Source organism: Zalophus californianus, chromosome 1 (genome assembly GCF_009762305.2).
Source record: "Zalophus californianus isolate mZalCal1 chromosome 1, mZalCal1.pri.v2, whole genome shotgun sequence".
Taxonomy (NCBI): Eukaryota; Metazoa; Chordata; class Mammalia; order Carnivora; family Otariidae; genus Zalophus; species Zalophus californianus.
The window spans coordinates 215,884,908-215,897,118 of NC_045595.1; the positions used below are offsets into that span (position 1 = coordinate 215,884,908).

General features: G+C 49.6%; 1 protein-coding gene across 1 annotated transcript; it reads right to left on the reverse strand.

Annotated features, from left to right (window-relative positions):
- Nucleotides 1-4,932: 4,932 nt before the first annotated feature.
- Nucleotides 4,933-11,681, reverse strand: S100B (S100 calcium binding protein B). The gene is made up of 3 exons (XM_027585030.1): nucleotides 11,534-11,681; nucleotides 8,452-8,590; nucleotides 4,933-6,070 (listed from the first exon to the last, which is right to left on the reverse strand). Exons 2-3 carry the CDS (start codon nucleotides 8,587-8,589, stop codon nucleotides 5,930-5,932), a joined length of 279 nt encoding a protein of 92 aa, XP_027440831.1. The 5' UTR covers nucleotide 8,590; nucleotides 11,534-11,681; the 3' UTR covers nucleotides 4,933-5,929.
- Nucleotides 11,682-12,211: the final 530 nt, after the last annotated feature.

Sequence of the window (12,211 nt, forward strand, 5' to 3'; positions counted from 1 at the left end):
TAGCAGGCTACTTCACAGATGGTAAAGTAATAACTATAAAAATGTATTGTTGGGCTTATGACATTAATAGATGTAATATGCCTAACAACCATACCACAAAAGGAAGGAGATGGAATAGACATGCAGGAGTAATGTTTGTATGTCTCACTGGAATTAAGCTAGTATAAATCTGAAACTGATTCTGATACATTGTGTATGGTAGGCCCTAAAGCAACCACCAAACAAACAGCTCAAAAAATATCATTCAAGAAATCTACAGGCTTCATTAGGAAATATTCAATAGGGGCACCTGGGTGGCTAAGTTGGGTAAGTGTCAGACTCTTGATCTCAGCTCAGGTCTTGGTCACAGGGTTGTGAATTCAAGGCCCCTGTTGGGCTCCATACAGGGCATGGAGCCTACTTAAAAAAAAAAAAAGAAAAGAAGAAAAAAGAAAATATTCACTTAATGCCAAAGGAAGTGATAAAGGAGGATTCAGAGGCACAAAACATTAAGTGTGAATGGGTGAGGGGCGCCTCAGTGACACAGTTGGTTAAGCGTCAGACTTTTGGTTTTGGCTCAGGTCATGATCTCAGGGTAGTGAGATCAGCCCCACCCCTCACCCCCCAATCTAGGCTCCACACTCTCTCTCCCTGCCCCTCCCACTTGTGCTGTCTCTCTCAGATACATACATACATACATACATACATACATATATACATACATACATAATAAATCTTTAAAAGAAAATAAAACCCTTTAAATGTGAGTGGATGAAATAATTCAAAAGGCAATTATCAGACTGCGTATATATGAAAAAAGACCCAAGTATATGCTACTGACAAGAGACATGCTTTAGATTCATAGATACTGACAGATTGAAAGTAAAAGAATGGAAAAGGGTAATTCTTGGAAATAGCAGCCATATGACAGGTGGAGTGGCTAAACTAATATCAGATAAAATAGACTTTAACACACAAAAAAATTTGCTAGACGAGATAAAGAAGGACATTTTATAATGACAAAACAATTCATCAGGAAGGCCTAATAATTATAAATATATATGCACCTAACCATAATAGATCACCAGAATACATGGAGCAAAAACTGACAGAAACGAAGGAAGGAGTGATAATTGGAGATGTCAGTACCCTGTTTTCTCTCTATGGACTAGAATAACCAGGCAGACGACCAACGAGGACACAGAGGACCTGAACAGCAGTATAAATCATCTAGACACAGGCATCTACAAAACACTCCATTCAGGAGCAACAGGATATGAATGCTTCTCATGTGCACATGGAAATTCTCTAGGCTAGACCATATGCTACACCATGAAATAAACCTCAGTAAATTTTAAAAAGATGAAAATCATACAAAGTATGATCTTCAACCACAGTGGAATAAAATTAGCAATCAGCGGGGAAAAAATTGAGAAACTGACAAATGTGTGGAAGTTGAGCAACACATCCCTAAATAACCAATGGATCAAAGAAGAAATCAAAAGGGAAATAAGAAAATACTTTGAGATGAATGAAAATGAGAACAACATATCAATGCAGCTAAAGCAGTGCTTAGAGGCAAATTTATAGCTATGGATGCTATATTAAGAAAGAAGATCTCAAATCAATAACCTAACTTTCTACCTAAAGACACTGCAAAAAGAAGAGCAAACTAAGCCTAAAGCAAGAAGAAGGGAAATAATAAAAGTAGAAATTAATAAACAAGCAACACGTGGGGCACCTGGGCAGCTTAGTTGGTTAAGCATCTGCCTTTGGCTCAGGTCCTGGGATCGAGCCCCACGTCAGGCTCCCTACTTGGTAGGGAGCTTGCTTCTCCCTCTCCCCACCTCCTGCTCATGCTCTCTCTTGCTCCCTCTCGCTCTCAAATAAATAAAATCTTTAACAATAATAATAATAAACAAGTAACAGAGAAAATCAATGAAACAACTGGTTCTTTCAAAACTGACAAAACTTTAGGTTGACCGAGAAAAAAATAAAAGACTCAAGTTACTAGAATCATAATAAAAGAGAGGACATTACTACCAACCTTACAGAAATAAGCAATATTCTAAAGGAATACTATCAATACTGGTATGCCAATAAACTAGATGAGAGGACAAATTCCTAGGAAGACACAAATTACAAAACCTGACTCAAGAGGAAAGGGACAATCTGAACAGACCTGTAGCAAGTAAAGATAAAGAATAATTTAAAAACTACCCACCCAGATGTCTTCACCACTGAAATCTACCAAACATCTAAAGACAATTTAATACCAGTTCTTCACAAAATCTTCCTAGAAATAGAAGAGGCCAGTATTACCTGATACCAAAACCAAAGACATTACAAAGACTGGAAAACAAAAGATCAATGTCTCTTACAAACATGGACAGGAAAATCCTTAAAAAAAAAAGGCAAAGAAAATCCATCAACATACAAAAAGATACATATACCATAACCACGTGGGATTTATCCCAGGAACGCAAAGTTGGCTTAACATCTGAGACTCAATCAAGGTAATCTACTGTATCAATAGAATGAAAAACAAAACCACATGATCATTCCTAATAAATGTAGAACACCTGACAAAATCCAACACTCCTGGAGTAGAAGTTACTTCACTGCACCTATAAGCCCCAGCTAACATCTTGCTTAATGGTGAAAGACTGGATGCCTCCCCCTAAGATCAGGAACGTTCATCAGGGTATCACACAAGGTGTGGCCACCAGGAGAGGAGGTGGGGGCCGCTTCGGGTTATATCCACACACCATCCAACAGCCTTTCCTAAACGAGGCAGCTACAGTCTGGGGGCCTGGCTTCTATGAGCTCCCTGCTCTGGATCCTCAAATATTGGGGATGCCAAGGTCTCCCCCACCCTCGTCAGCTCTTGGGACGCCCATCATTCAGGGAAGGTGGCACAATTCTAGAAGGATCTAGGCTGATAGTGCTGTTTTACTAATCTGGTCTTTCCTAACTTCTCCGAGGATAAGAATCACCTACATTCTTGTTCACGCAGCCTCCCAACAACCACCGCCCTCCCCGGCCCGGCCCAGATCTGGGAGGCCAGGTGGCTGGATATCTAACAAGCTCCTGGTGGGGGGATTTGTGCTGGGGGTCTGCACAGACAGCTCTTCCCCCCCACGGCCCACCCCCAGCCTCTCATGGAGGGGAAAATTTCACCTGTGTGACAGGTATTCCAGGAACCTCCATGTTACATGAGGGGCCCTGGAGGTGGGGGGCCTTCAGAAAAGCTTTGTTCTTGGGGAGGTCCCCGCCTCAGCCTCGACCTCAGCTCTGCCCCACACCCCACTGCACCCTGTTCCCTCGGCAGGGCCAGGGCTCAGGAACTCAGTGGTCTTCCATGGCTGGCTGAAGTCAGGAGCTGATTTTCCCTCCTAGATGGGTCATTCCTCCCAACAGCCTGCCTTGTCCCCGCAGGCCCCTGCCCACCTGGGGATGCCTGGGGCAGCTTCTGGGTGGTCAGCCCCGCGCTGCCCGCCAGGGGCCGTGTGGGGACCATAAGTACCCAGTCGCGGAACTAGCCGCAGCCCGCGGGGGAAGACAGGTCTCACTGAGCGGAGGTCAGGGGAGGACGACGGGCATTTCACAACCAGGAAGCGTGGTGGTTGGCTCGAGGAGGCCCCCGGGATCTCCGGAGGTGCTTGTGCAGACATGCTGAGGAGAGCTTCCCTCCTTGGGGTGAAGGGGCACCCCCTGGGTGTGGGGTCCAGGGGCACACTCCGCGGCTGCCATGGCAGGCTCGCCGGGGGCCGGGCCACTCCGGTTGGTTCCTGTCTGGCCTGGAAGCTCGGGGACATCTGGGAACTGAGTCACCTTGAGATTCTTGGACCGAAGCGGGCGAGGGAATGAATGTCGGGGACTCACTCCGCCTCTGGCTAGAGCAGTGGGGCTGTCCTTCCGTGATGAATGGAGAAGGGGCTGCCCCGTGGGCTGCTCACCCCAGAGCCGACCCACCGCCCTCCTCCCTGCGCTCGCGGACCCCTTTGTGCAAGGCACACGCCGGCCCCAGGCTGAGCGGCACAGCTGTGCGGGACCCTCCGGGCCTCCCACACCTCCTCCTGCATTCCCCACCCCCACTGTCCCCTGCCCAGCGGACTCTCCTTCACAGCGGCCCCTCCCCCTGCTGTGTCCTCGGGACCTGCCCACAGTTTCGTCATAACTGGCATGTCCCTGATTGCAATTCCTCTGCCAATCCCACAGAGCCCCCTTATGCTGGTTTATTTTCAAGGACATCTTGCAAGGCTCGGTGATGCCAGGACAGTGGGACAAGCAGGTGCCACTGGCCACGTGGGGAGCAAACCTGCTGGAGCCCAAAGGACCCTCCCGGATGCCTGCACTGAGACGGGGCCCTGCCGTGGGCGGTGGGCACGCCAGCTGGGGGCGTGGTCCCTGGAGATGGCTCCTAGGTGCTGGCGTCAGTCCCCAGCCCCAAATGCCCGGGCAGCCACGCGTGTCTCGGACCCTCTCCGGCCTGCCCAGTTGCCCAGTCACCGCGGGCACATGACCCATCACGGCCCCCTCCCAGGCAGGAAGTCTGGGGCAGCGGTTGTCCCACCTGGTGCTGCCCTGCCCCTCAGCTGCCTTCCTCACCCCCACCTCACCTGCCTCACCCCCTCACCGCCCACCACCTCCTCCTCCTCACACCCACCCTCCTTACCCCTGCCTCCCTGCCGCTCCCCCACCCTCCCTCACCCCCCCACCCCCACCGCTCTGGGCCCCTCCTCACCCCTCTGCACGCCGCCGCATCTATGCTCGTCCCTTCACACCCCACCCCGCTCACCCCACCCCCGTCCAAGGGCCCCTTGCCTTGTGCACCTGCCCTGGCTTTGGGAAGGCCACACGTGCATGGTGATGAAGCCAGGCCATCACTTTCCTCCTCCTTCCAGTTCGGCAGGTGTTTCACTTCTGTTTCATGTTTAACGGCTGCGGAGACTTGTTATAGTACTCTTTTTATTTAGTGCAAATATAAGCAATCAATTGGCTTATGAATTTCCAAATCTGTGCACTTAAAAAAAGCAGCAGAAAAAGGGGGTAGATAAGGCTAATTTGAATTTTCTGGGAAGTGACTGTTAATATTTATAAGTTGATTATTTGAAATTTGATTTATCTGAATTCGTGGATACCAAAGCACATAGTTCAGCTTTCCACGTACACTGACTTCACCAACAGCCGTGGGCAGGCCCTGTCTCAACACAAATGCATGAGGGTCAGGGCACTTCCCAGACAGCAGAGGAGGCCACGGGAATGGGACCATGCCCCCCCCACCAGGCCACACAGCCAGCAAGATGAGACCCGAGCAGAAGAGTCCCACAGAATGTGGAATTTTGATCCTCAGTCCTGGTTAGAATTAAAATGTCAGTACTTGATGGTTCGTGAGACACATTCTTCCTGCAGCACCGTGAGCAAGGGATGTCTGCCCAGCACCCACAGCTCACCTCGGGGAAAGGGACCGGAGCGTGACCGCACTCTCTGGGTAGCCAGTGGCATGTCAGACTACCTCACGACCCCAGGTTTCATCTGCACAGATGATAAACCAATTTAAGGAAGGGCAGCCTTTCAAAGGACAGTGGGCAAAGCTTTGTATTTTTGACTTAAGGAACCACAAATGTTCAGAGCCATTTTTGGTGTCAGTTTGGTTGTTCTGGGTGAGGATTCTCCACAGCCATGACTGCGGGTTGAGCACACGCTCTCCTTAACGGTTATTACAAGAGTCCCGCGGACCGTCAGCTAACAGAGCAGAAAGAATGGCGGGGGCCGTTGAAATCAGCCCCGGGAAAGAGGTCGTCGATTTTTCATTGACAAAGCAAATCAAGCTTCCTAATTAGCTACAACATGGCTGGAAAGCTCAGCTCCTACTAGCCTGCAAGCCCTTGCTCTCTGCTTGTGTGACCCTCAACAGCCACTGAACACAGTAGCTGCTCTTGCTGCCTCACTCGTGTTCAAAGAACTCGTGGCAGGCGGTGGTAACCATGGCAACGAAGGCCATAAATTCCTGGAAGTCACATTCGCCGTCTCCATCACTGTCCAGAGTTTCCATGACTTTATCCACGACCTCCTGCTCTTTGATTTCCTAAGAGATAGAAGAGAAATTGCCTAGCTTGTTTTTAAATGGAATGTAGGGCCATCAAAACACGATTGAGAGTGGGCTGGCTTTCATAATTTGTATCAGAAGCGACTTAAGATATAAAATGCAAAATACCAGAAAGGTTTTTCACGTGACTGGGGACTCTTGGCTGGGCAGAAGTCTCCGGGGGTCCGCGCTGTCTCTTCCACCTGTAGGTCCCATGGGACCCGAGCTACTTGAAAAAGACTGAATGGAACAACCAGAATCTGAAAAACCGCAGCTTTGCTATCACTGTACTTACAACAAAAACACCCGGGAAGGGGGGATGCGGTCTACGTACGCCTGAGCGTGGTATAAGCAAACGTCCTGGGAGAAAACATGAACTTTTGGTTCCCCCTAAGTGTGTCACTGCTTCTGGGAGTGGAAGTCCTTAGAGTGAAGGCTTTCAGTGGGTTTCCATGTTTTGGAAAGTTGTTCTTTTCCTGGAATGACTCTTGGCAACAGGTCCTAAATTTGTTAAGTCCTGTGTTCTCTTTGCCCCTTCCGTTGCTTTCTGGGTGTCATGGGACTTTCCTGCCGGTTCTGCTGCCCCGAACGAACGGGGTTACAAGGCCCAGAGGGGCAGGCACAGGGCAGGGCTGCAGGTGCGGTGGGAAGAACGTGGCACCAAACACCCAAGGACAGCGTAAGAGCAGACTGCTCAGAATTGCCAGTCCCCGGAGCAGGAGAGCTGGGCCCCAAGCAGCCAGGGGTAAGGTCCACGAGCCGCCTTGAATGTGGAATATATGCAGGATTGATTCCAGTGGGGGTTGGGCGGGACCTGGAAGCATCTGCCAAAGAGGGACGGGAAGCGCGGTGTTTCGTTTACATTATGGATTTGCCTCCAAACCGAAATTACCCTGATAAAACCGGGCCAGCAAATGTTGACGATATCTTGATACATTTACTATGAATTGTTTGTCTTTTACAAATTGTGGTTCCCACACGCTAAGCTTTTCCTGTTTTAAGATCAATAATTAATAACTATTATTTTACACAATTTATATTATTTTATAATAATTTTATAACTATTAATTATTGATAACTGCTTGTTGGGCTTTCACTATAGGTTCAAACACTGTCTCATTTCACCCTTAGAACAACCCTCATCTACAGAAGAAACCGGGAGTTTTGGTTGTTAGGTTAGAAGTTGGGATTGGTGGGAAACTGAGTGGGCAGGTGGGACAGTGGAACTTGAACTTGAATGCCTGAGAAAATCCCAGAATCAGCCCAAGAGACGCCCATCCCCCCAAGCCTGCAGGCAAGTCCTCGGATTTGGTGGTGCCCCTCACAGCGACGGTGAGTTTGGGTCAGGGTGCGGACAGGAGAATCCCAGCCAGTCCTGCAGACGGCGGGCCCTGCCTTGCTGCTGGAACCTGGGGCACCACAGTGAGCTCAGCGGGCTCAGGAGGGCGGCTCCTTGTCACCGGGCGGCGGGGCCACACGCCTGGTGCTCTGGCACCATCCCCGGAATTAGCACTGGGTCAGATCTTGGCGCCCTGGTTGGTCGTCTGGCCATTTCCTGTGTGTGACCTGGGTTCTGGGCACTAAGGGAGAGCCAGGGGCCAGGTGGATGTGGTTCATCGCCTCAAGGGCATGGGACTGGTGTGCAGTGGAGACGGTGGCCGACCTGAGGGCGGTGGAGACGGGCAGGGAAGTGAGTTGTGCACATACTCCCCCACAGGCTTGTCAGGACCCCTCATGCAGCCTCCTACATTAGGGGCTCTTGCTCCATGGGTGCTCCCTAAAACCCTCCAGGCCTCCCCTCTTGTGCCCTCAGCACGTAGGCTGCGGCCGGGGTTGATGCGCCGGGTTGGGTGCCCCAGAAGCGGGCCTGTGTCTCTCCCGATAGTGAACACAGTGCGTCCTCAGTAAACACTTGCTGAGTGAATGGCATCTTTAGTCACCCCGGCGGCTGCTGATCACGCAGCTAAAGTGAAAATAGTCCTTCTCCCCAAGTCAAGACCTTATGTTTAACATCTTTCTCGTGTGTTCATTGTGGCCCATGATAAATCATGAGTATATTTTCCATCCCATTCCGCCATCATTACTGCTGTAAATCCTTAGATTTTTCAGACAAAAGTCAGCATTATTTGGAACCTGTTCTTTTGCCTTTGAGACAGCAGTTTTTCCTTGCTGTTGCAACTATACACAAAACAGATGAAAATGAGAACGGTGGGGCCATCTGAGCTAGCGTCTAAAGTGAGGGTTCAGTTGCACAAACACGTTTTTAGAAGCAGCCTACACTGGAATCACCTTCAGTGCAGCTCAGAAGAGAAAATGGACAGGTGGTTTTATAAGTGGACAGGAGAATGGATAACCTGTCGATTTTAAAAATCAAGACTCACCTCTAAAAAATGGGAGAGCTCATTGTTGATGAGCTCCTTGAGTTCCGATTTCTTCAGCTTGTGCTTGTCACCCTCCCTTCCGGAATACTGATGGAAAACATCAATGAGGGCCACCATGGCCTTCTCCAGCTCAGACATCCTAGGGGTCCACAAAGGAAAGATGCCCTCTCATGCTTTTTGCCTTGTTTGTGCACAGAATAGTTAACATGTTGGCTCTACAGACCTCCACCCAGAGGAGGGGGCTAGACCGGCCTTGGCTCATCCCCCCTTCAGGCAGAGGGCCTCTGTCCCAATTCTCCTAGCAGCCTCTTGGATCCACTCCCGCCGGCCCTTCCCTTCTTCATCCCTGTGGCCACACCCTTAAGTTCCCACACCCCCTGGCTTCTGTGTGGTTTGGCCAATGGGGAACTTCAGCAGAAAGACAGGGCCACGCAGGGAGGGGCTCTGGGGGTCGATTCCTGCTTCCTCCCCAGGAGGCTACCCTCTGCCCTTACCAGGCTCAAGATGAAGGGACAGAGTGCAGGGGAGCAAAGCACTGACTGTGAGCTGTTAGAATTAACTAGAAAGAAGTAAGGTGACCAGGAACAAAACGAGGCTACAAAAATCAATAGTGCCCCTGTATTCTACCAATAAACAATTAGAAAACAGAGTAGAAAAATCCTATTCATAAATCCATAAAGCAACACACACATACTACTTAAGCATAAGTTTAGCAAGAAAAGTGCAGGTCCTGGGGTGCCTGGGTGATGCAGCCGGTTAGGTGTCCAACTCTTGGTTTCGGCTCAGGTCCTGATCTCAGGGCGGTGAGATCGAGCCTCAGGCTGAGCCCTGCGACCTGGGAATCTGCCTGGGGTTCTCTCTCCCTCTGCCTCTCCCCTCACTTGCTCGTGTGCGTGTGTGCTCTCTCTCTCTCTCTCTCAAATAAATTAATGAAATCATTAAAAAAATAATAAAAATGCAGGTCCTTCCAAAAGACTCTAAAGATCATGAAATGCGGGGCGCCTGGGTGGCTCAGTCGTTAAGCGTCTGCCTTCGCCTCAGGTCATGGTACCAGGGTCCTGGGATCGAGCCCCGCATCGGGCTCCCTGCTCCGCCGGGAGCCTGCTTCTCCCTCTCCCTCTCCCCCTGCTTGTGTTCCCTCTCTGTGTCTCTCTCTCTCTGTCAAATAAATAAATAAAATCTTTAAAAAAAAAAAAAAAAGGATCGTAAAATGCAGGAACTCACTTTCCTTTGAAATAATATATAAATTTAACTCATTTTAAATACAAGTTTGTAAGGCAATCTTTTTTGACGGGTGTGAGCAACATGAGCAAAAACAGCTGTAAAGCTGAACTGGAAAAACAAATATGGCAGAAATGCTGCCGATATTCTTGAAAAAGGAGATCAGTGAGAGATCAAAGAAGACCTACCAGAAACAAAAACGCCCTAGGGTTACAGGCCCGAGGGTTGGGCTGGTTCTGAGGAAGAAGAGGCAGAGCGCCACCAGGCACGTCGCATTCCCGCGGGGCCGCCAACAGCCTCCGGCTCGGGGAGGGGGCCTGTCCATTGGTGTGCCGGCGTGGGCCTGGAGGTGGGGTCTCTCTGCCGGCACCAAAGTACACAACTTCCTACTTCCCTCACCACCTGAACCTCAGACCGGGGCCTGAAAACAGGAATATGTTGGATCCTGGGACTTGGGTACATTTTACAAAGGACGGCTTGTCAACTGTTTCACGAAACTGAGACATTCAGCCAGAGACGTCTACCGACATTTGGCCTGGAGTCTTTGCACTGTCACAGCTGAAAATGGTTACAAGAGCTACATCTAATTGTTGAAAAGTCGGTCCCATGTTGGATACGTCACTTATATCTGAACAATAAATTGGAAGAAATATTTAACATTTTATTTATTTCTGATTTCTCAAAGGAGAAAGCATTGAGGATTTCTTGCTAAAGTCACCCTATTAATAATCAATATCCTTTGTTTTGCTCTTAAATCCCTAAAAATCAGATTTATCACACGTGGTTGGGACAAATCACATAGACTAACATCTTTAACCTTTCATTCGTTCTTACCCTTTGCACCCAGGTTTTCAATGATTGATTTTGTTTTTTGGAAACAAAACAAAGAACCCAAGAAACATTTGCATCATTCTGATGTTTCTCAAAGACTGTGATCATTTGGGGGAAGGAGAGGCTAAATTATTTTTTCATAAGGTATGACTAGTGGGATTTTTTTTTTTAAAGGAAAGGCATAAAACATCTATTCCATGTTTGAAAACTCCGTATAATACGATTTTCTTAACCACACAAAAATTAATTAAATTTTTTTTCCTTTTAAATTCTTCCCTGCTTTAAAGCTTATCTTTTAAGAGAAATGGCAATCAAATATCCATATTTCCTTTCCACTTAGTTTGGTGAGTGTTCTCCTGCATTAATCTCTTTATGTGGAAAGCGAGAGAGCTTCTGGGCTTTAACTCCCTGTGGAAGGACACATCACACATGATGTGGGAAGGGGTCCTACCTCCCTGAGAAACCCCAACACTGAAGAAAGTTAAACCTACCAGACCCCCAATTTCTTTGACCCCGTTTGTAATTTACTTGTAAAGACCTCCCAATTGTCATGTAATTTTTTGGGTGGTGTCCAGGCGGACCCTGACATTCCCCGTTGAGGGAAAAGAGAGAAGCGGATGCACACCCAGGACAGAAGCAACAAGAAGGGAAAACATTTATTTTTGAGGTAGGGCCAGCCTAGCTCTGGTGGCCGGTCATTCTCCTCCAGCAGGGAAGCGAAAACCCTACCCTTCAAAGACTTAGGGCAGAAGCGACATTTGTTAGTCCTGCTGAGGAAATGTCAGCAGTCACCTCTGAGCCACGGGACCTGAGGTTTCTCTGATTTATGGTTTAAAACTCAGGCAGAAAAACCCTCTAGCTGTCTCGAGTTGAGCAGTCACGTCCACAAAGCAGTAACAGGATTCACATGTGTAAGATGCTGCCAGTTATCCTAAAGGGGCTTTTGAAGCTACCACCTTGTCCCCAGCCCCACCCTCTGGGTTCCCTGTCCCCAGAAAGAAAAGAGCAGGTTCTCCCCGAGTGTCCTCACGTCAGTGGCTCCTGCTAGCTGCTCCCGTCCCTCCTGGCGGCCGCGTCCAGAGTGGCCTGAGCGGCTGTGGGGCGGCGTCTTATCCCTTCCCGGCAGTGGGGCCCGGCCGGTGCAGCCCGCTGCGGGCACAGGCAGCCAATGGGGGCCGCGGGGGGGCGGGCGGGGGGCAGCGGGCTGCCAGGCCTGCACACAGGGCCGCATTGAGCCGGTGGCCACCCGGGGACTTGCCCAGGAGCCAGGACTGCACTCTGGCCAAGGAAGAGAAAGTCCTGGGGGGCAGGAAGTAGGGAGTCAGCTTTTTGTGCTGTTTTTTTAATTATACATGAATATTGATGTTGCTCTAAAGGCAAGGTTGGGGGTGGGGAGAGGAGAAAGACTGAGTCATTGATTCAAACAAAGCAAATGCTCAGCCAAGACTGCAGAGCTTCCAAGTACAGGCTGAACACAAAGACTAGGGCCCCGCGGGCTGCTTTCCAGGGGAGAGGCCCCTGCACGGCCCCTGCACGGTCTCCTTCCCCACCCCCCCACCCCCCCACCCCCGCCCCAGAGCTAAGCCCTGCTTCTGCAGGGACTGAAACCGATGGCAAAGTAGATACCAAGTGCTTTCAGGGGAAACTCCTCATTCAGTGTGGTGGAGGGCAGTTGCCAGGTGCACCCCAAGGCCTCCCGCCCCACCCG

What these genes read in the sequence shown, in the direction of transcription:
- S100B (XM_027585030.1), bottom strand. Translation starts at nt 8,589, where the DNA reads ATGTCTGAGCTGGAGAAGGCCATGGTGGCCCTCATTGATGTTTTCCAT. An exon ending in AGCTCTCCCATTTTTTAGAG is followed by an intron (nt 6,071 to 8,451) that starts GTGAGTCTTGAT and finishes TCTATCTCTTAG; the next exon opens with GAAATCAAAGAGCAGGAGGT.